This window comes from Manacus candei, unplaced genomic scaffold, assembly GCF_025592945.1.
Source record: "Manacus candei isolate 608988 ecotype Guabito, Panama unplaced genomic scaffold, ASM2559294v1 h1tg000049l, whole genome shotgun sequence".
NCBI lineage: Eukaryota > Metazoa > Chordata > Aves > Passeriformes > Pipridae > Manacus > Manacus candei.
In genome coordinates this window covers 9,919,852-9,947,411 of record NW_026138097.1, presented here as the reverse complement: position 1 = coordinate 9,947,411, position 27,560 = coordinate 9,919,852, and the positions used below count along the sequence as shown (strand labels likewise).

The 27,560-nt window shown below is 36.2% G+C and overlaps 1 protein-coding gene across 1 annotated transcript in view; it reads left to right on the top strand.

Annotated features, from left to right (window-relative positions):
• CDKAL1 (CDK5 regulatory subunit associated protein 1 like 1) overlaps positions 1 to 27,560 on the top strand; it is a 406,851-nt gene that overhangs the window by 164,808 nt on the left and 214,483 nt on the right. Inside the window, exon 9 of the mRNA XM_051799198.1 lies at positions 19,669 to 19,772. Coding sequence (XP_051655158.1) covers positions 19,669 to 19,772 — 104 coding nt within the window. The remainder of the gene's footprint in view (positions 1 to 19,668; positions 19,773 to 27,560) is intronic.

Below are 27,560 nucleotides of genomic sequence, written 5' to 3'. Positions count from 1 at the left end.
TTCAGAAAATGAGAACTTTAATATCCTGGAACCTGACTGCAGGTTAGCACACAGGCGATTTCCTGCCTACCTCCTGGGCAGATGCTTACTGACAGAAGTGGTTTTGGATCACACAGCAAGCTACGTTTTCTAGTCTGTTTGAATGAGAAGAGGTCATTTTGAAGTTGTTGGCAATTTCATATATCCATAATTCTGACATCAGTATGCTTTCTGAGGTTGGAGATAAATTCCTCCTTGCTGAGCGTCCCTTCTCTTAACGCCCACATACGTATTTCCTAAGAGAAATCTGGACAAAATCCTGAGAAACATTTTATCCATTTCTCAGATTACAGTAAATACTGACAAATAAACTCCTGTGTCATACTTATAATTGATAGTGTGTTGCCCTTTAGCCCCAGCTTTTCCCATTAAAAAAAACAAACTAAAAAAAAAAAAGACAAGCACTAGAGAAACCATTGTTTCGCAAAAACACTATCTTGCTGAATGTTGGTATGAGAAATGCCTGTGTTTTATGTACTCATTATTCTGGGGGTTTTAATGTCCTGTTTTAAGGTGTTGTACAACTTAAGTGTTTAAAGCTAAGTGCTCATGGCTTTACTGCTCATCAGCAGAATCAGGTTACTTTTAGTTGCCTAATAATAATAACAACAATCTATTTTGCAAGCATCGGTATGACTTCTTAAATGCCACTAAAAATGAAAACAGCTTGTCAAACGGTCTGATTGAAGTGTCTCTTGTGCCCTTTCAGGTCAAGGTGGAATTTGTTTTGAAGACCAGATGGGGAAATGTGTTTAGGGAAGTGTAAAAATAAGAATCAGATTTGGGAAATGTCTTGTGCTTGAATTTGTTCTTAGACTTGACTTGGAGATAATTTTAATGGAAAAATAGTTTTCCCTGAATAAGATGTGTGGTCTTCAATAAAATCTGTATTTGGCATTATCTGTCAAGTACACGAAGGCATGTTTTTATGATAATCTCATTGACTTGTGTGAATTTATAAGATTTGAAACATAGGGAGGAGTAGGGCACTTAACTGTGCTATCAGTATGTGACATAAGAGCAAAATCCCTGAAGTAAAGGTGCTTTTAGAAAAAAATAAACAAATAATAATTGTAAAGTTGAATATAAAGATTGTGCATGGCAGGTAATGGGTGCTAATGGCAGGTAATGGGTGATGTAAAATCCAATGTGATATGTTCCAGGATTATTAATATTATTTCATGTGTTTTGTATGTGATAGTATCTTTCTTTGTATGGCTTCTTTATGTGGGAAAGAAAAAATTAAAACTTAACACCTTTAATCTTGACATTTATTGTGAAGTTCCAATAAGCTGCAAGTTTTTAACCTGTTAGCTTACGAGCTTACTTTTAAGATAATTTACATTATCTCTATTATTTCTTCATCTGTTAGTGTTATTGAAAAGTCTCACAATTTGCATATTTTCTGCATTATTATTCTTGACTGTTCTTGAAATGATACATTTTTTTGGAAAAGATAAGGTTCCTAATTGTAAAAACAAGTTGCACTGAGTTCAGTGATAGTTTTATTTGTGCTTCAGATACTCAAAAGAAAAGTAAAATGCTTAGAGCACATTTTTGTGTTCCTCCTTTTGCTTTTACTACAAGATGCATGTTAGAAGAGCTAGTGTTTGTACCAAGAATAAATAAGTTTAAAAGAGGCACTTGAAGGGTCCCCTATCCCCAATGATGCAATTTAGGCAATAAACGGTAAATTTTTGTGGACACACAACTTTTTTTCCCAACAGGGTGTCTTAATAAAAACCTTTTGAAATATTTGCTTTAAATTTTCTTCTGACTAGTTGTTTTAGTTTTTTTCCATTGCACCAACATGAATCATATCTAATAAATCACATTTTTTTTTACAAATTATCTGTTAGCCCAAATGAGATTGAGCTCTTGAGTTTCAGGTCCCTTCAGGATCAACTTATATCTCTGTAAGTTGCTGCTTTAGGAACTGAGGGTACTCAGCAGATCACAGAAAATACTCTGAGGTGTTTCTGCACTCCTGTGCTGCAGAGCGCTATGCACAGTACTGTACAAAGTGGGGAGAAGGGAAAGTCATGACAAACAAAAGGTAATTACTTCCTCTGTCAACTTGATACCAGTTATGGAATGGAATGGAAAACCATGTCTGTTTTGCTTTTTTTTTTTGTCTAGGAGGTGGTTTCTTTTTGCGTAGAAGAGTACAAATGCAGAAGTGAAGATTTGAGCAGTGCCTGGAGACAGTCCCACCCTAACTGATTCACAGTTGTGTTTGGGATTAACTGAACTGGATTAGTTCACTGACTAGAGAAGATCTTTCACATGCTCCCTTTCTCTTTACAGAGATCACCCATTAGTTCCCTTATTCAAGCTGTCATCTTTGTTTTTCCTTGAGTCCAGACTCAATTGATTGGAAGAAAAAAGGTGGCAAAGTAAGATCTTAGATTCATATTTAGACTATAACAAAAAATAGTTGTATAACTTTTTCAGTGTGCTAGTACATGTTACCTCACCAGAGTGAGGCTTGTACAAGTGCTCTGTATTCCCTTCTGCTCTGATAATAATAGTGTAGTAGTGTGCAGTAATAGTGTATAGTTAATACTGTAAGATGTAACGAAGGCTTCAGTCAAATAAGCATCAACTACTGTGTCTAGAAAATTAAGATCCAGTGTTTCTCTATCCATATGAAGTGTATTGGTAGATAAAATTCCCAAAAGTTGACATCGATATGTCAGGTACTGTTCTTGAAGTGTTTCATAGGTTTGTTTGATGGAGCTTCTGACTAATCATTACATAAATCATTTTTCCAAACATGAAAGACCTATATGGACTGAGCCTAAATTTGACAGTTATAGTCAGCAGTGTAACATTAACTTGTGTCTATCATTGTGTGAAGGAGGCAGCTCTTTAGATCTCTGTTTAATCTGCTCTTTTTCCTTTGGCTTATTTCCATCTTTAGGGACTCACCTTGTTGTCCTGTATAGCAAGAGCGAATCCAAATGAAACAGCCCTGGCAGCATGAGCTTGCATGATGAAAGCAGAATTTTGTGTTTGGTTGCTGTTAATGTCCTGTTTTGCAAACACAACTGCAAGTCTGAAAGCTGCTGCTTTCCTGTTTGCTTATTATTGTCAAGGAGTTAAGAAACCAGGCTGCCTGTTGGTGGGATTGTGTCAGTGTTACTTCAAACAGGCTTTATCCTTACAAATGGAGTTCAGTTGTCTGACTTTTAGAGAGAAATTTTCTCTGTTCTTGCCATATTTGGTTTTGACTTCAGAATAAGGAATGGTTGCTCTTGGAGGGGTGGTGGTAAGAAGTGAAAATCCAATTTTTTAATTTTTTACCTCTTTTGGTCATGATTAATTACAACGATTTATTATTCTTTCCAGAATCACTGTTGTTTGCCCATTTTAGGGAGGTTCTCAGTGTCTACATCAGGACTGGTTACAGACTTGAAGTCTTTATTCTGTATCTTGAATACACTGAATGAAAGTGGAGGAAAAATGCATTATGCTACTAGGACTATGGTTAACAACTTTGCCCCTGGAACTTAATATCAGCACTGAAATCATCATTCATGTTTAGGTAAAACACAAAACTTACTGCGAGGTTAGCCAAAAATATGAAACTCTATCTCATACATCTCATTACCTTCTGTTTAAAATGTGCAAACCACGTTTTTAAAGCTTGTTTTCACAAATAAAAGCATGTGATAAACATGACCCAGCAAAGGAGGCCAACAGCCTCTTGGACTGCACTCAGCACCCACTGTCTCCAGTGGGTGGAGGGAGGTCATCTCTCCACTCTACTCAGCCCTGGTGAGGCACACCTGGAGTACTGGGTCAAGGTCTGGGCTCTGTGGTACAGGGGAGGCATCGAGACACTGGGGCATTGAAGGGCCATGAAAATGATCTCAGTGTGTGTGGGTGTAAAGAGGACAGAACCAGGCTCTTCTCAGTGGTGTCCAGGGACAGAGCGAGAGGTAGTGGCCACAAATTGAAATACAAGAAATTTTATTTAAATCTAAGAAAAAAACTTCTTTTACAGTAGAGGTGATTGAACAGTGGCAGAGGCTGCCCAGAGAGGGTGTGGAGTGTCCATCCTTGGTGAAAATCAAAGCTACCTGATCATGGTACTGAGCAACCTGCTCTAGTTGCCACTACTTTGAGCAGTGAGGTATTGGACTAAATGATCTCCAGAGGTCCCTTCCCACCTCACCACTCTGTGATATTTTAGATAAATATAAACAGAAACAGAGAAACCCACAAGGATTTAGATACAAAACTGTGGATGTTGATGGATTTGCTTAATGCTTACTCCAGAGGTAAATGTTGTGGTTTGACACTTCAGAAAGTAATACCCTAAATTAAGGGTTCCCTGTCCCATGCAGAATGCGTCCTCATTTCCTGACTTAAAAGCATTTCCTGTGCAATTCTGTAGCCCGGGTCAGCCTCAGGAAAGAGGAACTCTATTTCCAAATTCTTTGCCTGCTAGGCAGAGTGAAATATTCCCACTGGAAATAAACACCCCACACTTCTGTCTCTGTAACTTAACATGTTGAATTTCATGAGCTTGATTTACAAGAACTCAATGCTTTGTAAAGAACAATAATTTTTCTGAATTTGTCCTTAAAAACATATGTTTTTTATTTTTTCTGAAGTAACCATGTAGAATTTTGGTTTTAGGCTTTATTTTCAACACACTGGATGAGATGTAGAGTTTTAGCTTTTTGTTTTCTTTTTCTTTTTTTTTTTCGAAGTTTGTTGATGTCTGTGTGGACTTTGTGAAAAGAAGCTATTTAAGCAAAGGTCAAGTACAAAATTGTCACTCATCACATGCTTATCTAGCTTATTTTTAAACTAATACACAAGTGTCTAACTATCACATGGTCTTTCTTGCATTGCAGACTGGTGCCAGACCTGGTGTCTTTTCTGTTTTTAAGATAAACGTCTAGTGGTTTTTGTTTTCAGTGACTATGTTTGTGAGTCATGTATGTCATGTAATGTTGCTTTGTTTCTGAAGTTTATAATTTTGCAGAAGGTAGATTGAGTCTCCACATTTTAGCTTGGTAGTAGGCTGAAAACTGCAGCTGGGGAATGTTTACTGAAGGGTTTGTTTAGTCATTCACATTCCTCTGTTCCTACAGTTTGGTTTAGGTCATTTGTTAAAGAGCTTAAAGAAGAACTCCCTTTATTATTGGTGTAGAGGCTTTTTTTTTCCTGCAAGTTAGGGTTTTAAACTGATTTTTTTAAAATTTATTTTTCCTTTCCAAAACTATACATCACTTACTTTTCTAAATAGCAAGTATGGGTAAAATAATATAGTGATTTATAACTAGTCAAATACATATTGAAACTTTTGTCTTTTTTTTTAGGTATATTCTAATTATTTAGTAAAATAAAATGCAACTACTTTTGAGATTTTGTTTTTAATTTACCAGTTAAGTGAGGAAGAGTGTAAAAGAAAGGTTTAAGCTATAGAGAGAAAATATTACAAATTAAACTATTTATGTAAGTATCAATATCTTTAGGAAAGGTCAACTGTGTAGTTGGTTCATATTTAGTGAAGTAACTTAGAATTCTGTAATTCACAATAATACAGCGATGTCTGTCCACCAAGCACACTGTAAATGTGTAAATAATCCTTGATTCTGAATTAAAGGTATGAAGTGATGTCTTCATTAGGCTTGGCCATTTTGCTTGAACAGAAGACATAAGCTGGTGTTGTGCCTGTTGGCCTGTATCTGCAATTTGTAGGGAAATAGTAGGTTTGCAAGAGAGTCTTAGTGTATCTGCAGCTGATCTCAGAAGTGTTTCTCGGACATGTTAAAATCCTAATCCAGCAATATTTTGCGGAAACCGTCAATGTTTTCCAAGTGTGGAGATATGTGTATGTGAAAGCATCAGAGTAATACAGAAGTTACTCTAAATACTGTCTAGTTCCTCTGGTTGGTTGTTACAGCTTCCCTTCTTGCATCAGTGTTTCACTCACACGATTGGTGTACAATCCTTGCAACTGTATTGAAAGCCAAGCAAGTGCAGACACTTTATAACCAGCTAATATATAACATACCCAATTTTGTGGTTCAGACAGGTGCTGAACTTATTGCAGAGACTCTAATGGAAATTTTCGTCATTAAACTAGGCCCTGCTCCTATACTGACAGTTCATTCTAGCAGCTTATGTACTTTTCAACTGTTGCTTCTTTGAGTGGAAGTGAGACCCCACAGTTTGTAGTGTTTAAGTTAAATATGGGAGTGAAGCCACACCTCTTAATAAAAATCAGTTAAACAGAACAGAAAATTAAGATCACAGAATTGGTTGGGTTGGAAGGGGCCCTAAAGATCATCTAGTTCCAACAGCCTGGCTCCAGACAGGGACACCTTCCTCTAGACCAGGTTGCTTGAAGTCCATCCAACCTAGCCTTGAACACTTCCAGGAATGGGGCATCCACAGCTTCTCTGGGCAACCTATTCCGGTGTATCACCACACTCCTAGTAAAGAATTTCTTCCCAATATCTAATCTAAAACCTATTGTCTTCCAGTTTGAATCTGTTCCTGCTTGTCCTATAGCTACATGCCCTTGCTCTATCTGACAGCTATTAAAATACTAGGAATGGGATCTTTCAGTGCTAACCAGTTTTGTTTCTTCAGCTATATTTCAGATTTCTTGGGTGTTTGTATTTATTATGAACACGTTTTGTGCTTAGGATATTCAGCTGCATAGGTTGTTCTAGTTTATGATACCCTCTGCAAAATAAGGAAGAACAAGACTTGGTATTCTCTATGATTTTAATAAAATGAATTTAATACATAATGCTTACAAGACTTAAATACAAATATAATCTTGGCAAAGGAATATGTACCTGATTTATGTATATTCTTTTAAATAGCTCTTACTGCTCGTTATGTCTCAAAGATAGTATTGCTATACTGATTTCCACTTAGAACTCTGGTCTCTGCTCTCCTCCTGCTCTTCTCTTTTTAGGAGTTTATGGTTTATCTTATGTCTATGCTGAATATTTTATGAACATTGCTGAATATTGTATGTTGATTTATTTTCTTGTGTAGTCAATATGTGAATAAAAGCAAAGGTCCCTTTTGAAATGAAATTATGAAAGTAATAACATAAATGTGTAATAAATACAGCAACTCTTTTTATGTTAGTCTAGATCAGCTGAATGGCTTTATTTTCCAAAGGGATGAATGCTTTTCTGTAAAGGAAAGCATAGAGACCTATCTCCATCAAGTGTAGTGAGACTAGAAAGTTGGATTCTGTAGTTTCTATCAAGTGCCTTAGACATGAGCACATCTGCTCATAGACATTGCATATCTGCTCATTGGGGAACCTCTCTGTTGTTTATACAATGCATTCAGGTCTATCTCCCCCTCATCCATTTCTTTTACAAGTGATAACAGCGTGTTTGCTGAAGAGAGTTTAGGACTTTAAAGTGAGTTCAAGTTATGTGAATTCAGAAGATTAAATATGGCCATATGTAACTCATAACAAAACTGGCAAATTTAACTTATTCTTGTTTTTAGTAAGAGAAGCACAAATACCCTTCACTCAGGGAACTAAATTTCGGGCTTTGCAGTTACCATCAGTATAACTCTTTAAAGCTTAGACACATATTCATTAATGTTGTATGAAGGTGAAGTATGACAGGAAAAAAGGTGCAAATCTAAATGGCAATTCACAATTCCATGGGCACCAAAGAATGTCCATATACGCACTTTCACAATGTTCCGGGTATGGACACAGTGCCCCTTTTCTGTATTCTTTTATCCTGTGGAGGAACATGACAAAAGCAGAAAACTAATTTGCACAGAACTGATTATCTCTGTTGTAATCTCTAAAATCAGTGTTCTAATTTTTTTTTTTTTTGTGAACTCATATATGGATGAGTTTGGAAATGTTTGGAAATATTTTGTTCATTACTGGTTACTTGCTATATGCTTCAAAAAAACTGCCATACTTGTTTGTCTGTTCATGTTAGCCTTCAAGGTGCTGTGGTGTTTTTATAGACAATATGTTAGTATCGTACTCTGAATGTATATGATTACAAATGGAACAAAAATGATTAAATGCTGGTACTGCTTGTGGTGTCTTTCGTTTAATGTTTCTGTCTAGTCCTTCTTATACAGACCAGATTTGGTCCTTCTCTGCATTAATTTCTCATCTTCTAGCTTTTCTTACCCCAGTAGTTGAATCTAAGCTTCTGGTGGGGTTGGAAGCATGCTCGGCTTCTCGCGTATGTGTCACTTACACACGTATGTGCTCACATTCATACGTGCAGATGCACATGTAAACCTGGAGCAGAGGAAGTATTTGGTTTCTAGAAAGAAATAGCATCCTTGTTGGGGTCCAGGATCCCAAAGAGATGAGATCAACTGTGGGGCAGCCTGTTCCAGTACTTGACCACTGTCATAGTAAAATACTTTCTTTGGTCTTAATCAAATTTTCTCATATTACAGTGTGTATCCATTGCTTCTAATCCTGTGACCTTGAACTTCCGAGAACAGCCCAGCTGTGCCTTCACTGCTCCCATCAGCTCTTGGTAGACAGCAGTAAGATCTCCTCATACTAACAATGGACAGGCCAATTCTCTTCATGGAGTTCCTGTCAGCCCATTTCTCCAGGCTGTTGGTATTTCACTGAATAGAAAACCTGCCCTTCAACACATTAAGTGCTCTCCCCACCTCCATCTTGGGATTTGCTGCAGATGCATTACATCCCTTCACCCATGCTGTTAATAAAGTCAGGAAATTATAGTGGCATTTTCATCAGTCAGTCCCTGAGGAACACCAATACTAACCAGCCACCAAATCCCAGCAGTCCAGACAGTAAATCCACCTTGTTGTCCACTTACTCAGTCTATATCACAGCAGTTTGACTTCACAGATTCTTTATAAGACTGTTGCAAAGGCCTGCCTAAAATTAAGGCATATGACATTCCCAGTCCTCTCCATCCCACAGGGTCGGTCACCTCTTAGTAGAAGGCAAGATTTGTGTTTCTTTCTTCAGACAACTCAGCTTCTCAAGGAAAATGTCAATTTAACCCATGTTTATAAAAGCAAATAAACATCTTGTAGTATGATGTCATCAGCCATATCTGTGTTCCTGTGGGAAGTCTTTGGATAGTGTTCCTTGCTACACTGGCTTGTCGGGTCTGTTCAATAGGCAGATTGTGCAAAAACCCCCTCATCCAAAAACCTGTGTCTTTGTTACAGTTGAAAAAATATTTCAAGTCAGCCATTGCAAAGATAATGTTGTACCAGATGTAGATGTGGAAATATGAAGAAAGATTCCATTTAAGTATTGACTAAGGCCTGTAAACAACTGAATTGCTGAGCTACTTTGTGTTTTGTCTGTCCATTCCTTTTTACTGTTAAGTCTTGCATTTGATGACTAGAGCTGCCTCTTGTGTATTTTCCAGCCTGTGATATCTAGAAGGCTGTTTAGATCCTGAATCCCCAAGAGGTTCTGTGGCCTGTTTTTAATGTTCTGATTTGTGCATTAAGTGCTTTAGTCATGGTCTTTCTGATTTTCTTTTAAATGACTGACCATAACTGTCTGAGTGGCAATGGACATGAGAGGACAAAAAAAACCCATCATCTTAAGTCTAAAGCTAGCTGTTCATCTTTGTGCTTTAAAAATAAAAAAAAAAAGACTAGCAAGTTATGGTTTCTGTCAGAGCTGGCAACAGTTGAAGTGGAAGAATTTCAGGCTCACCACAGACTTGAGTAGTTAAAGAGGAAATCAAAGCATACAAACACTTGCCAACTAGCTTGGAAGAATGTCATACCATTCCAAGTTATTGGGACATGAGGACACTGCGGGAGAGTTACAAGCGTGGCATTACATGGCATTAACAGTCACCAAATGCAAGACAAGAGGAAAAGGTTAAGAAAATGGTAGGAAAAAAATAAAGTAGAAGAAAAGATCTGAGGAATCATTAGAAGGAGAGAATTTTAGAGAAATAAAGCAGATGGAGAAGTTGAGGATCATTAGTAATGAAAGACTACAGTTTCCTGTTTTTCTGCACTGTCACTAATTTTAAATTCTGCAAAATATAGTTAAATATATTCAAACAATGACATTATAAAATAATGAAAATAAAATAATGACATTATAAAATAATGAAAATAAAATAATTCATTACTGTTTGTTTCCCTAATTATTCAAAGTGAGTACCTTAACTTGCATTTTATTTAAGAGATACATGGGTAGTAAGGAAGTTGTGTCCATGGTCTGACTGACTTAGCTCTATAACTGTGTGAAGAGGGGATTAATTTGCTTCTGAAAATCCCCTTGAAGACTCTTGAAGGCAAACATCAGGACCCTGGTATAAATTTCTATTTTTAGAAGACATCAGTCATTGGATTCTTGTAAGAATAACTGTAAATCAGTCCGTTAAATTGCTTGGAAAATTTTAGATTTAGGATTGGGCAATTATGTTGAAATGTGTGGTCTTCTTTCATTTTAAGTTGACAAAGTAATACATAGCAAAGAATATGTACTTGAAGCATGAATGTGTCTACTGCTGCACAGAACAGTTTTTTTCCCAGCAAGACTAACCACTGTACTACAAGATAGAAATGACATTTAGGAGCAACAGCATAGTATTAATTGCAGATAATGCTTATATCCTTGTCCACATTGGAGCTTCTAAAATTTCTACAGCTACCACAACCATTTGGGGTCAGAAAGCTTTGTGTTGATGCAATCATTGGGAAGGGATTCTTTCTAGATTATAAGTGGTGAGTTTGTTTTCATTATGCACTTATTTCCATTATTTTACCCAGACAATTCAAATCCACTTTCCCACAGACATTTTACAAATGGTTTTTTGGAAATTGGTCTGATGGCAACCTCAGATAAATTCTAAATTAAGCCTGGTAGTTTTAGTGCTGCTGAAATGTAACTTTTTTTCCCCCCAGGATGTTTTGACCAGCACAAAAACAATGCCTTTTATGCCGAGAATCTGAGTGGTACCTGCTGTATGTTACAGAATTAACTGCAGCCTAATGTTTCCTGTGAGATTTCACCACTCTAAAAGAGTCTGTCCCAAAAGCCATTCAGGAAGTAAAAACAATAGCCCTTATCACAGGCAGTGGTCTGCTTTTCAACCATGTTTTCTGTAGGGGTGATTCAGGAACTGCTAATGTTGTGAAGATGCATGGTAAATGAAGTAGATTGCTTGTAGAAAGACACTTGACTCCCTTTACCCTTCTCCTTCCAGTCTTGGAGATCTGCTGTGATGCTTCATTCCTGAAACAGAACTTTAAATATGCTCATTACACACCCCTACACCCCTAGAAATCACAATTTTAATTAAATTCTTAGTATTTTGTTAAAAAAACCTTCAAAAGCTGATTTTTTAAAAGCTTATGAAATTGTTCATTACTATCCCAATTATGTTTTGCAGCACATTCTGTGTTAGTTATGCTAAGTCATCTGCCTCCAGCAGAATTTTAATAAAATTGCACTATTTGTTTCTTTAAATACTAAGGCAGTTGTCAAGTCAGTCCTCTAAAACTTTATAAATTAAAGCAAATCTCCAAGAATCCTGTCTACACAGGTCATTTTCCAACCACTGCTGTTCATTAGAAAGAGTCTGAAAGTAATAGTGCCTTATGCATGGTGAAATAGTGATGTTGGGTATTCTGCCATTGTGTCTTGGGGATGAGCTGTGAGCAGATATGTAAGAAAGTATCTTTTCTATCTAAGGTTTTTCTGTCATAACTCTTCTTTTTACCATCTTCATTACTACTATTTGCCTGAGACCAGCAGTCATCATCTTTCAAATATTGTTGTTCTTTATGAAGTGCTGGAGGAATTGATTACTTGTAGTTACAGTGCCATGGCATTTTCTGCTCCGTGCAACCACAGAACCTGATTTATCTGCCTGTGCTATTTCAGCTGAGTCCCTTTCTTGATATCAATGCCTGTCATAATCTGCCCCCAAAGCTGTGGTCTACATAGCCAAGCAGATATTTGGAAATGCTTTTAAGATGACTTAAGTCTCTGTGAATCAGAGAACTTTAGTTTCAGTGTAGTGAAAAAAACGTTGCAGTTTCCAGTAAGCATCTAGCAATGCACCATTTTGAGAGAGGATGCAGAACACAAATGTATGCAGCTTAGCAGTGGAATGTTTTATCTTGTAATATCAATTTAGAATACCTTAATGAATTAATTAAAACAATTGCAGAACTATGTGGCCAGAATAATTATTCAAGAAGTTATTCAGACAGGCATTGGAAAGTGCCATTGATGCACTTGATTTTGCTGATATTTAAATCATTGGCCTTGAAGTGAGCAAGGTGAATGTATGATGATATAACTACACAGCTGTGACCTTTGAATTACCTGCACTTGACTGTAGGAATTCAGTTTCACAAAATGCAAATATTTGAAGTACAAAATTAAAACATATTATGGCTTATCAAACCAATGGAGGTGCCTTTTCTCCAAATTCCTTTTGCTTAGTAACTAGTGAGACATTACCTAATAAAGCACTGGCTTCAAAGCTCTTCAGAGAACAAAATTATAATACACTTTCTTGCCATTTTGCTGAGCATGGCGTGGGTTGCAGAATTAAAACCCATCATTTTGTGGTTGCATTCTACTTTGAGAAAAGTGTGTACAGTCCCATGCACTGTATAGTATTACTTGAAGTGCCATCCTATTTTCTGCTAAAACTTTTTTGAGAGACTTTTTTTTTTTTTAGGCTGGCATTGCACTTTCAGAGCAGAATTTTTATCGGAGCATATTTGTCAAATAGTTGACTGCAAAGGTTCAGACGAGTCCTGCTTTTCTCAAATCGAAAGTGTTGTAACCTTGAGTGCTGTGTAGCATAGCACCTGTGGCTGGTGTCCAAGCTCAGTCTCAACAAGCTGGGATACTAGAAACAGTGTTTTTGTAACAATGTTGTTTTCTGCTTAGACTAATTAGCCTTCATGAGATATAGGTTGCCACTGTTTCAAAAGTATTTTAAATCCTGAGTACTTTTAAAGTGCAAACCTCCTCTAGTGCCCCAAATATTTGACAGGAAATTATATTCCCTGTCATTGTGGATTGAAAAGCTTTATTTTAAAATGTGCAAACTTCAAGCAAAAGAACAGTTTCCCCCCAAAAAAAAGTCAGGCATATTAGGCATGCTCTTTTTTTTTTTAATTTTATTTTTTATTTTCTTCTGAATTACTTTTTTTTCCCCTCCTGATCCATTTGCAGTTATTTGAGGGAATTCAGAAATTTTGGAAGTACAAAGTAGACTTCATAGAGACAGAATACTATGAAATATTAATGTAATTTAATTCTATAAATATAGTATGATATTTAACTATAAATAAAGTGTAAGTGCTGTTCTTAGGTTGTCAAAACTTTGTAGCCTAAGGAGAAAAATGTTTTTAGAATTCTACTACCTCTTGTTTAGCAACTTGTGATTAGTATCCATCTCCTTTTCATCTACTGGGAGTATGTATTTCTCATCTTTCTTTTGCTCAGTCAAGCCTGCAAGGGGAGTTTTCTCTTTATTCACACTACAGAGCATTTTTACCAAAATTACATTTGATATAAACTCTAAAAGTATCTTATAAAAGCATAAATCTCTTCTGCAAACTGTATTTTGAAACAAGTAAATGACACTCCCCTTTCAGGAAAACCACAGTTTACTAATACAAAATATTCTTGGCCTGGAATTATTGAGGCTGCCTAAGGAAGTCTGATGGTAGATACAGCGAGATGTTGTGGGAGACAGTGATGAGCAATCTTTCCATGTTTATACTGATGTGATGATCATGGGCACTGCACTACTGGCAGAATTTTGTTACTATTTTTTTTTCAATAGGGTGAACTTCATAAAATCTTGAATATGTATACCTAGTCAAATCTCAGAAAGGCTCACATTAGTGTTTAGTCTGAATTGTGATTAATGATTGTATGCAAATTTCTAATTTGTTAAACTCAGGACTGAGGTTTGCTTGGTTTTGGTTTCTTTTTTTTCACCAGAATGATGCCAAACAGGAATTTTACTAGGTTGTTACCAAGCAAGAATTTACTGGATTATTCCAGATATTAAAGGAACATTTCCCCAAAATTACCCACTTGCAGAGCAGCAGTGATCTTCTCTATCATGTGAGACTGTTGCAGCATTCAGCTCTCCCATCTTGCTCACAGATGTCTGGTCTTGATCAATCACTTTCAATTTGAGTGACATGCACACTAATGGCTCATTAAGATCTGTAATTGAGTTGTTTTCTGATTCTTGAATGGAAGATGTTTTATACTTTTCATATCTGAGGGTGGAATCCTGTCTTCACTAAACTTAGTGGCACAAGTCCCATTAAGAGGAACCAAGATTTTGCTCCTCGTGTCTGTACCTCATTCTCATCTGCTGCTGAAATCCACTGATTAGTCCCGCTCAAGGAAGGTCTTTATATGTCTGCTGTGTCATAAGCATTCTTACTCATAATTAGTTCCATCTGCAAGGGGTAGCCTTTCATGTTAAATATGTGTTTTATGAGCAATAGTACTGTTTTGAAAATGAAGACTGTGGTTAATCTAATGCACAACTTGAGCACATACTAGCTAAACAATGTGAATACCACTGTTACCTATGTCTACAAGAAAATTTCAGACACTTGACCAAAATGTTGATGCTACACAGTTTGGTAACATGTTCAGAAAGTTTTTAATTAGCCACATGGTAGTAATTTATCTGTGAATAATATTTTACTTTGCTGTGAGTTCTGTGTGTTGAGCACATAGCTGATTAAAGGTTAATAATGCAAAGCAAAAGGTTAATAATTCAAAATACCTTAATCTGTTTAGTATGTTGGAAAACCAGGACTCAGGGTTTTTTTCTGGAATCACTATAAAATTTATCCAAAACATACTGGTAACTATGAACACAATGATCATTAATTATTTTTTCTAGAAATGTCTGTGATTTCTTTGTGCAGAAGAAACCTTTGACCTGTATTAATATGAACTAACATTTGCAAACCAGCTTTAAATGCTTGAAGAAGGCTTCCAGTTTAAACACAAATGCTCTCTTGCAGCTCCTAGTCCTGTGTGTTTGAGCAATAGCCAAATTGTAGGGTGATTTTTAGGGAGAGCTTTACCTATTGGGTTGGTGATCCACTTGCTGGTGAATGCCACTTCGTAAGAAGCAATGCTCAGATTCTCAGAGTTCCCAACAGTCTTTTTCCACTGCCTGTGGTCTGAGTATGTGACAGCATGGGCATGTGAGTAATTTGTTGTGCTGGAAACTTGCAACAGAGGCTGGCTTACTAGGGAAAAAACCACTACAGATACTTTCTTATGCTTATGGTTTGGTTTAAATTTCTATTTTCAAGAATTGGTAATTCTCAAATCTATGAAAAATGGTTCGTTCAGCTTTTTTACAAATAGTTGAAACCTGCATCTTTTTGTTGGTCAGCTGTAGCCCAATAGATTATTTCTTTTTCCAGGTTGGAATTAACAAATATGGTACAAATAGGGTTTAAAAGTTTTGCCTCTTTCGATTTACTTTCTAAAATTGATCTCTTTCTATGTTACATCTAAGTCTGCCTCATTTTGGTTTTGTTATATAATCTCTTTAAATACCAAGGAAGATAAAAACTAAATTATGTAGGCATTCCACAATACTTCTTTTTATAGTAGGAACAAGTTAACTGGTGCAGCAAAACTTGGAAAAAAATTTGCTTCCAAATCCCAGCTTTCAGCTCCTACCCAAAAATAAATCAACAAACCCTCTGAAGTTGTAGTTAAAGACCATAGTAACAAAACTCTTGGAAACACTCCCACATAATACTATGAATATTTGGAAAATAATATAATAATACCATGAAAATGTGGAGAAATAATACAATAATACTGTGGATATTTGGAAAATAGCTTCCCCTTCTTTCTTCATACTTCTTGCTCCACACTTCCATTCTGTCTTTGTGACAAAGTTTATTGAAGTACCAGAGAAGAACTGCTGTTACTGTATGTTTTCAGGTAACCCAGTCTTGTAGGAAAGGAGCATTGAAGGAAGATGTGAAACTTATCCTCAAGGTATAAGTTTCAGTACTTAGTACTGTTACTTAGTGCTTAATACTTCTAGTGTTTAATACTCTTGCTGTAGAGCTTTTCAAATACTGCTACACAAATACAAAGCAAAATACGTAGTAAGGAAGTATATGATTTGTGCATAAATTGTAAGGAGAAGAGAGAAAGAGGTAACATGCTGTGTTTTATAAACACACTATACATGATAAGGAAACAGAAAAATACCATGTAAATAGCATAAGTAATCCTTTCTATTGTACGACAATACCAGTTTAGATTTTGTATTTATTTAGATCTATTATACAGGAATAAATTTAGAAGTTTGTTTTAAATAACTTACTAACATTATAGTTTTTTGAATCTTATGATCAATTGACACACTTGAAAGTCTAAAAAAAGCAGTGTTTTCCTCCAAGATGACAAAAACTTTGTAATAATATTTTTATTGAAACTCACTTTTGCACCAAACTTGTAGTAAATCAGAATTTGAAAATTTCAGTAAATTATAAAAGTTGTTAGTCGTGGTGGGTTTTTTTGTTGTTTTTTTTCCCCCCCCAAATCCCAGCTTAAATCTAAGGGTAATAAATTCGTACCAAGAAATAAAATCTTGATACATACCTACATTACTGATGGCTGACAGAATTCCGTGGGTGAAAGGGAGGATGTTAAAGTAACCTGGATTGTCACCAATTAGATCTCTTCTTGATGACCTGAGAAGATTGAGAAAGTAACTGGTAATGTTATATTCTTTGGAGAAAACAAAGATTAGTACAAAAATCATCAGTGTAAACCACACCTTTTTGTGTTGGTTCTATAAGGGCAGACATGTCCGCTGTGAAACTGATTTTATATTTCCTTGAAATGAAAGCAAGGTTGAGGAAAAAACCAACCGGACAACTCTAGAACGAAAAAACCCACCAAAAAACCCCAAACCTCAAACCTAAATCTGTGGGTTAGCCTATATAGGACAAATAATTATTTTTACTTGCTTTGCTCTCTTGTCATGAAAGTGGCTATTGAAATGGTAGAGGATTGTTTGCCATCTGCACTGCTGGAAGAGCTGTGAGGAATGTTGCCTTTTAATGCCCCTGCCAGGTCCCTCTGCAGCTGCGGTGCAGTAACCAGCACCTTGCCTTAGTTATCTCTAGGAAAATAATATAATACTACTGTGAAAATATGGAGAAAATAATACAATATTGCCTGTGAGCTGCCCTTGTGAAGGGATAGGAGTTTGCTTGCAATCTTTGGCCATGCAGTTGAGTCTGTTTTGCCTAGGACAGTACTTGGTACCTGATCTCCCCATCTGTATGTAGACCCCTTCTTCATGTTTGCTGCCCCCGTCCCGTTGAGGGGGAGGGGAATTCTGGCTTTTGGCCCCCACTGACACACGAGGCCAGGCTACCAGAGGCAAGCTGAGTAGTGCTCTTGAGGACATGGCAATATGCATTACCAATCCATCTTTGTGTAGCTGTGTGGAAGAAGGCTACTTTAACTGAGTGAACGATGTAGAGGGGAAGGAATGTGACAGTGGGATGTCTGGATAGGAGCCTGCTTACAGATGAAGTGTTTGGTTGAATGGAGAGTTGTGCTTCAAAAACAAACCAAAAAAGAAAATAAGGAAAAGGGGGAAAAAAAGAGGGAGACATGCTTTGCAACCCTGGAAGAACTGAAGGAATTTGAAAGAGTTGTGTATGGGGAGGAGGATAGGAGGATGAGAAAGGAGTAATCCGTGGGCTTTGAGGGAGAGCCTTTTGTGGCATACTTTAGATGTTAGTGACCTAGAAGAAAACGTTTTTGTTTGCTACATAGGTTACATAGAGAAAGCATAAACCAATTATCTGCTTACATTTTCTTCATTTCAAATATTACCTTTTAATCAGTCTTCAGATCTTGTACAATGAAAGCTTCTGATTTGCAAAGGAAAGGTGAGACATCTGATGAATAAGTTATGTTTGGGTGGGAATGAATCGGTTATTTGGAGCAAGTTGTAAAGGTTCAGATTTAGGGATTTTTTCCCCCTATTTTTTACAGACAGTTGGATATTTTACTGGCAGCCTTTTTTGTATATATTTTTAGTTAATGGAACAGTGATTGCTGTGGTTAAGCAGTATATTTTAGTTTTCTAATCTAAAGTAGATGCTAAAATCAGATATTTGGGTCTGATAGGCAGGAAAAATAATAAACATATCCAGTCTAGCAGAGACAATCACAAACTATCTAGATGTTCTCTGGAAGAAAATAAGACTGTTGAATGGAGAAGGTGATATGCAGGGGCAAGAGGGTACCTAAGCAAACATTTTGTGCGGTGTTTTGCCCTGTCTGAACCACTGCTTTTGCAAATGAAGTAGAACTAACATGTGAGAGCAGTCTTTGTGAAGGAAAATCTTTAGAGTTTGCAAAGCAGTAATCATCTAATCATGGAGATACTAGACATTGTAAGAGATGAAAAAATAGATCCAAGCAGTAAACAGTCTTGTAGCTGATGCCTTCATCAGAACCCACCTGGTGCTATCTTTGCCTTTTCAGTACTGTTTTGAAAGTTCTATAGTAATACTCCTGTAGTTAGAACATTCACCTTTTCCGGCATCCAAATGTTTTATTTGTCCTCTTTAATGTCTTTATTGATGACCTGGAGTAGGGGATCAAGTGCATCTTCAATAGTTCTGCAGATGACACTTAAGGTGGGCAGGGGTGTTGATCAGCTGGAGAGCAGGTAGCTCACTTTGCAGAGGGAGCTGAATAGTCTGGGTCGATGGGCTGAGGCCAATGGTACGAGTATCAAAAAGGTGAAGTGCCAGGTCCTACATATGAGTCACAACAACCCCATGCAAAAAAAATAGCTGTAGGGCAATATCAGCTTTAAAAAGGGGAGAAGGAAAAAAAAAAAAAGAAGCACAACAAGCTTCTTTTAATGTTCTGTTTATTGCATTCATGGCACTACCAGGAACCAAAAGCTAATCTAAGAAAAACTTACAGTGAGTGGTAGTTTTTGTTTGCTTTGATTTTCCCTCCTTGTACTTCGAATTAGTCTGCCTTTACTATATTGTCAGGTAAATTAAAAGCATTCACATTATTCTTTCATTATCTTATGGGACTTTTCATTAGTTCCCCAATCTCTTGTACCAAGCTGCCTTTCTACTTGGTGATTCTGCCCTCATTACATTATTTGTTTTGTTTATACAAGCCAAAGGAGAGAAGGAAAAATTAGCTGAAATGTGTTTTCAAAAATACACGCTTTTTTAAAATCTACTTGAAGCCTTTCAGGACTTATTCAGGTTGGATCTTTTATATAATAGTGGGATTGGAAGCCTGAAGATTCCTCTTTAGTAATGGACAATTATTAACCTATGACTTTCTAAAAATATGTGAATTCCAGCGCTTGGGTTTTGTATGTGGTTTCCACTGATCATTTTTTCACCTTCTATATAGATGTGAAAGAAGTTAGGAAGGCAAAACACTTTTCAGACTATTTCACTGATTTTAAAATGGAATACTACTATTTTCTGGTCATAGATACAGGAGCTCATTTTTCCAGATGTACTTTAAAATATAGCTGTGCACATAAAAGTTTTCTCGGTTAGAAACACTGAGTATTTTAATTTTCTAAACAGGTGTCTCAATGCATGTACCTACTGTAAAACTAAGCATGCCAGAGGAGATCTAGCAAGTTATCCAATTGAAGAACTAGTGGACAGAGCCAAACAGTCTTTTCAAGGTAAGGAGTTTTATCCCTACAAAAAAAGTCAGACGTTGAAACATCTTATTTTCACAGGTAATTATTGTGATACATTATGACTCTGTTACCGTACTGATGTTCTTAATAGTCATAGCTGTGTCTGGCAGTGCCTTTGTGGTAGAAAGCCATGCTTTCATTGTGATGTGCACCTGTGTTTACAAAATTTAGTCCTACCATAAGGAATATTTCATTTTCATTTTAGGATTGCTCAAATGAAGTTCTATGCAAGGAACTTTTTTTTTTTTTTTTTTTTGTAATAGAAAAACTGTAAAATTTGGTCATTTTACTCTATCTCTGGTTTCTTAAAGAATAAGACAGTAACCTATAAAGTAAATTTCATGAGCCTCCCTAGGATTCTTAAACCCCTGTTTAGGGATACATTGCTTTTTCTGGTAATGGATTTCCAAGAGAAGTTCTGGGATGTTTCTGAGAGTTATACAAAACCTAACAGCTTTTAAGTTTACTAGAATATTTATAATGTCACGTGGATTCAATCAAACATCAAAAGTTTTTCCTGCAGTACACTATCTGTACCAGTATCTGTCTAAAACTCATGTAAGTCTGGTAGTTATGATAGCTTTATTGTTTCTTAATATTTGTTCTTTAAATTTTGCCTATGTTTCAAAAATACAGATTTCCAAATGATGCCGGTAAGAGGCATTCTGGAAGATTAAATGTACATTTTACAATACAGAGGTAATTCTGCTGTAGCAGCTCCTTCATTTTCTGTATCAAATACTTTGAATTGAAAGCAGAGCAATAAATGCAACATTTGATATCCCATCCTCTTTGCATGTACAAACTACATCCACTGGGTTTTGCTTATGACTCCAAGTGTTGCAGCTGTTCTAGTAAGAAGTAGGTCTCCAATGATTAAAAGTGTTTTTAAATCCATCCTTATTTAGAGATCCATAATGAACCTCATTAATGCCAGTGATGAACTTCTGGCTATTTCTATCAGTAGTATTCGGGGAACAGATCTTTTTGTAATCAAAGCCCATGTTCATAAATTCTAATTTCTACATTATCCACACAGAAAGTTCTCCTTTAAGATTGCAAATGCCTTTTTCTTTTGCTTTTGTTAAAAGCCAAGCTCCTCTCTTAGGTTTGTAGAATTAATGCTGTCATTGCTGTGGATTGGATTGTCTGTTAGGATAGACAGGAATCCTGTCTATCAGGTTTCTTGTTTAGTAGCACAATTTTCTAAAACCTGTAGGCATTTTATGAAATGGTCAGTAACTGAAATACAAGATGTGTAAAAACACTTATTGTTTTGGTGGAGAAGAAGTTCAGGAAACGTTTCAGAAAGCTAGAAGTACAAGATGGGTGATTTTGAAATCGATAACTAGTCACTGAGCAGGAGAGAAGCTGCCATTTATAAGTAGCATAAGAATAGTGTTATTCAGATAGCACTGCACAGCTGTTGAAAAATTCTGAAGAAACTTTGGACTATTCAGCAAGGAAATCTGGCAAAGATAAGAGAAGATCTGGGCAATATAGTCAGGATTATGATCTTTCTTAAGTTAACTATTTAAATTTTATTTAGATTTATGGTATGTGTGGGAAAAAAAATCAGACTTGTCTGTCCTCTTATAATTGTGTTTATATGCCACAAAGTCCACATTATATTACCATAAAGATGTATTTACTCAATATAACAAGAAAGAATACTGGAGTTTTATTTGTCTTTGCTGACAACGAATGTGAAATTTTGGAAAGTACTTTTAACTTCAAGTATTGTACATTTGGATTGAAAAATCAGTAATTCTATTCATCTGCTGCACTATGGCCTTTATTATAAATATTGGCTGTTTCAAAATAACTTGATTTCTAATGGAAAAAGTTACCCTTAAGCTATTGTTTTGAAATTTCTTGAAGAAATGCTATGACATGTCTCACAGCAGGCATCTCCAGGGAGTTCTATTCTTATTTGGCCTTACAGTAGTACCTCTGTTAGAGGACATAAGGAAAGAAGCAAGTACTGAGTTGTAAAATGACAGGCTTTGGCTCCAGCTTTCACATACTTAGAAACAGGGATGAAATAGTCAGATACTTAGTTTGCAGTGTATGGAGAATTTACTGCTGCCAGCTTGCTGCAGCTGGGCTGCAGAAACTTCATCAATCAAGTGAAAGACTTAAGCAATTCAAAGTCATTATTCAATCTCTTGCTGAGTTACTGAGCCACAGTCTCTTCAACAATCACTTCTGTTTTCTCAGAAGATGTGTTGCTGAAGCTCTAGTGAAAAATGCAGAGAGTTACAGATGTGTGATGAAAAGTTATTCCACTTTGCAGTTGTTGTTGGGAGAACTCAAATATCTTAGAAGAACAGCAGCAAAACAGTATGTGATTATTTTGTATAACTGCACGATTGAGTCATATAAGAAAAGAGAGACTGATGTTGTTTGCAGTGTTTAGTATGTATATATTCCTGCAGTACACAACTTGATAGGCTCGAAAGATGGGATGTTTCCATTGTGGAACACACTGAAAATGGATTAGAAGACCTATATTTCAGGACATTTTATTACAGGCCCATAAATCTCAACCCAAAGAAGTTCTCTAAAATGCTTTATTCAGGTGATCACACTTTGGTAAGATTGCAGTTAACATCTAGAAGCATCATTTCTATCATCAGTATGTTGCCAGAACTAGCTTTAGTGTTGTGGTCAGATACTCCCAATTTTTCTTCAGTCACTTCTGTATTGCAGCATCTGGGTAGGATAACTCTATGCAAGAATTTCCAAGCTGTAGGATATGCTGCATTACTTGTCTGCAAGCCATTTCAAGTAATTAGTGGACCACTCTTGGACTTCCATAATATGGTAGATAATAGTATGACATCTGTGTGACAGCAGCTGTAAGGTGGTGCCTGACAGCATCACTCTTTTTGATGTTTTTCTCCAAGATGACTTCTGAAGATTTTTGAAATTCTTAGGCTTTTCAGTCAAAATTTAGCTCTGTGACTTTATTTAGCTGGTGGGTTTTGAGAGTTTTACATACATGACGTAGGTTAAGTAGGCATTTATTTCAGTATACTTTAGGGTCCAAACCTTAATCTTTTTGGTCACTTTTTAAAATAAAAGATCAATACTCAGCTGAGAATGGTAACTAGATGACAGCAGATGGTGGAGCTGTAATAATTTACATGAGTGTTCAGATTATTTGTATAAACATAAACTTGATTTAAACCAGCTGATTAAAAAGAGATGGCTGAAATAGCCGTGACTGAACAAGTATCAGCCTATATCTTGTAGATTTCTAACCTCTGAAATAAGTTGTTTTTCTTTTTGTATATTATTGTAATATCTTAAATTCAATGTAATGTGCACAAATAGTGTGTTGTAGGGTTCTCGTACATGCTGCATACTTTCTTAATACATTGGACTAAGTGTTAAAATGTACTGAAATGGAGGGTTTTTTGCATACTTTGTATGGGTCATGTTTCCTGTCTGACCTCCACAGTAGTTTTGAAGTTACAACTTCAATAATTCACAAAATTTCATTGACAAAGTAATCTATCTCAAATTGAAAGTAGTCTATTGAGTTTTTTTCTTATTTAACTTTAATGTTTTTTCTGTAAAGTTCAACTTTTAGTAAGTAGTTAAATTTTTTACATGGTCAGACTTGTCAAATCACAATATATAGCAGACTTGTGTAAGACAGCTAGTAATAGAAAAAGTATTGTGAAATACAGTGAAGTGGTCTTTGAGTAGAGAACAAATGTCTACTGTAAGGTTATTTATGCAATGAGTTTTTCTATAGCTGATTGTACAGCACTTTCTTTGGCTCATCAATTCATGAGTATGTTTTTTTTTCAAAATGTGCTGTGTCATGTTCAATGCTTTATTTTAGGGATTGCATTTACAGTTATGAGAGGGCTCTTTCTTTCCTTCCCAAAGCTACTTTATACATAACAAAGTGGTTTTGCTTAGTATATGAAGTGGAAGGCTGGCATAGCTGCCATTGGTGAACAGTGTGCCAAGGAGACACAAAAGTTAAACAAGTCTGAGGTTTGAATGTTGTGTGGAAGTGGTGTCCTGGGATGGCTTTGGATAAATTGCAGGATTTTAAGTTGATTTTCTTTTTACTTAAGCGGAATTTCCATGATCATGAAAGGATACCTAACAGAAAATGCTACCTAGTGATTTGTAAAACCTACATATTGTGAGAGACTTTCTGAGCAAAGATAATACTTTATATTGCAAGTAATTTTTTGCCCATTCAGCAAACTAAATTAAAAATATAACTATTTTTACAGGGTTAGCTGTTATTTCTTTCTAGTTTAGAATGAAAATCTTCTGCATTTACCAGTACAAAACTACACTTCTTTCGCATTGCCTGCCTGTTGCAGGTGGCAGGGAATATACTGCTATTAAAATATACACTCTATAATTACTACTATATTAGCTTATTTTATGGTAGCAACCAGGGTGCTCAAATGAAAGTCACATCTTGTTGGGAAACACTGTTTCTCAAACTATGTGGAACAATTGGTTCTGGATGGATAATTGTAATGGCAAAATATAATTTATTTTTATTCCAATATTCTGGATAGGAAATCTTGACAACATGTGACATTACAAAAGAGAGGAGTAGCAATAAAATTAGGAGTTTTGGCTTTCATTAGTTATCTTTAGCTATTATCCCTAATCTGGTAGATCTTGGAGTATTGAGACTTTAAAGGAGATTCACGTTAAATATTTTTCTCTCTACAAGTTTACTGGAAGCAGATGTTCATTCATAATGATAAGAATTGATTCCATATAATGTGACTGGTTTTCAAAGCTTTTCAGATCACTCTGAGCTCTGCTGAGGATCTTTGGTTTTAGTAGTTCTTAAGAAGTACTGTCAAGACATTCTGCTTTATTACCAGTACCTGTTTTGCACCTGCACAACTACCAGTTAAGTTCTCTGTATGATTTCAGAGCAGCTGACAGTCATTAAAGGACAAATATTAAGTATCAGCAGCGTTTTTCGTTTCCTGTTAATTAGCAGAAGCGGTACCAAATTAGGATGCTTAGGCTACGCTCTCAGTGGGGGGTTTGGTCTCTGAACATGCTGACAGGGAATGGGTGCCCAGTTATCCAGATGGAGACCTGGGCTGTGTACTCATGGTCCTTCTAGAGTTGAAACTACCACTGTAGGGAGAGCAGTTGTAGACACAGGTCTCACCTTGATGTGATAGAAACACTGGGAGCCTGGACACAGACCCAGAAGTGAATAAACTGTCTTGGTTGTTTAAACAAGGCCTTTGCCAATGATCCTAAGCCTGCCCCACAAGGAAAACTTACTCAGCTGATCTTAGTTCCTTGCTCACTAATGTTTTTGCTCTCTAAGTATCAGTGTTCAGTTAACCAAGTATATGTACTCCTGTTACACCCACGCTGACACTTCTGTGGTCTCTCAGCATTATCAGAAGTCAAACATTTTTTCCATGCATCTTTGTCCTAAATTTTATTTCCTTTCAACTATCGTAAAAGAAATCTGACTGTTCTTCCATGCTAGCCATGGGATGAAGAGACTTCGTTGAGCAACATGTTGGATAACAAATTCAACACAAAGAAAAGTGCACTGCTGTTACCCACTGATGTCTGGGAACTGAGTTTTTTAACTTCCTTGGGAGGAAGAGGAAAATGGTGACTGTTTTTCTAAGGCAAACCTCTTATGTCAACCTTTCTACTGACTTGTAGGGAAAGTAGACTTTATTCTAATATTGCTCCTGAAGTATAATTTGAAATTGCATTCCAGGGAGCTTGGGCTGCTGTATTTGAGACACTTTGATAAACAACCTCTCTTTGTTTTTCTGTGCTTTTTGGCTATAGCTAGAGAGCTAGGGTTTTTTGTTGTTGTTATTAAGTTTATTAAAATTCTTTCTGTATTGTTTTTTGTGTCTTATGAATGTATTAAGTTTTTTTCCTTCTGACCTTTCTAATTCATTGAACACTTAGGCCAAAGTAAATATTTTGGTACTAGCCTGTCATTTCGTAGAGTTATATGGGTAGCATAATGAATCAGTTTTCATTGGCTGCATGTAGGTTTTTCTAATGATCCTTAAAGAAAAAGATATAATTGCAATCCATCAGTAGTGATTAGAAGCAGTGTCTTCAGGTATGTAAGAACTGCTGTGTAGCAGATGTTTCAACACACATAAGCAACATTGTACAGCAAAGACATATTTTTAAAGTATAAAAATATGTCTTTTCATAATAGTAGATTACAATATCATGGATATTTTCAAACTTCTTTTGAGTAAGAAAATTAGAAGTTAAGTGAGCTTTCCTCTTGGCACTGAACAAAATTCCCTACCATCTTTTTTGCACACTTTTTTACACAGTCAAGTTGACAAAGATGTTGCTGTTATTTCTGTTGTCTTCTGCATGTCTTGTTGCCTAAAAAGTTCCTTCGCATTATTTTAAATTGTACTTCAGAAATGTGGCAATTACATGAAGTTATTGGTGTCTAGCTTTTTTCCTCATTGCTCTCTCCAGCTTTCTGAGAAGGGAAGGGGGAGGTGCTGATCTCTTTTTTCTGGCATCTAGTGTCAGGAAGCATGGGAGTGGCTCAAAGCTGCATCCCTCAGGGGAGGTTTGGACTTGACATGAGGAAATACTTCTTAACTGAGAGGATGCTCATGCCCTGGAACAGGTTTGCTGCAGTGGTGGTCAATACCCCGAGCTGGTCAGTGTTGAAGAAGCATTTGGACAACACCATTATTAACATGTTTTAAAACATTGCCTCCATTCATTTTATTATGACATTTAAAAACTGTTAAAATGTATCTATGTGGGTTTTATGCTAATCCTTTATTTTATTAAAAATAGTTGTGTTTAAAAAAAAAACAGTTTTCTCTACATGTTTTTACTTTGTTTTGCATGTTTTTACTTGGTCTTTTGCAGTTAGAGTTGATGTCTCCTTCTGAGATGGCCAGATGTGAGCTGACTTTGAGCCAAAAGCCGTGTAGCCGTTCTTGTGCATTTGTAGTGTGTTGTGTGTGCAGTCAATCCACTGCTGTCAGAATGCTTCAAACCTATTGCACATGCTAAGTGATAGACTCATGCAGAATAAATTCGGTGTTTTCAAGATCTTTTGCCAAAGGCTGATCACTCTGCAGTGCGCTTGCAGTATGTTTGATGTTGTCATCAAAATATTAAACATACTGATCATCTCTGTGCCCTCTGGCCACAGAGGATTCTGGGATTCACAACGTGCCACTGTTTTTCACAGAAACGCTAAGAATCAGCAGCAGGCTCAGATTTAGTTTAAAATGTTGTTAATATTTTCATTAAGGGTGTAGACCATGGCATCTTCTAATTTTATAGTTGCCAAGAACTTTCAGTAATATAATCTTGCTTTCATTTCCTTATAACTCTGTCAAGCTTTAATTGATACTTCTGGTTAAGATTATCTAATTATTTGAAAGAATTACATTAGGAAAACATGTTATTCATGACAGGTTTAGAAACCAGAAAAACTTTTATTATTGAAAAGTTTTGGAGGCCTTCATGCCTTTGTGTGGTAGATACTTTGCCTCAGGTTACCTTTTTTAAAAAAAAATTAAATTTTATGCCTGGTTCTAGTGGGTTTTGTGGAAACTCACTTGATTTTTGCTAGTTAGATTTTATAGGCGTACTCTATATTATATCAATATTATATGATTTCATGCCTTTTTTTTTCCTTTCTGCGGATCTCCTGTGATCCTAGGCATCAGAAACAAGGAAGGGAAACCTCTATCTCTTTTGCTTCACGTGTTAATGTCTTCTTCTGCT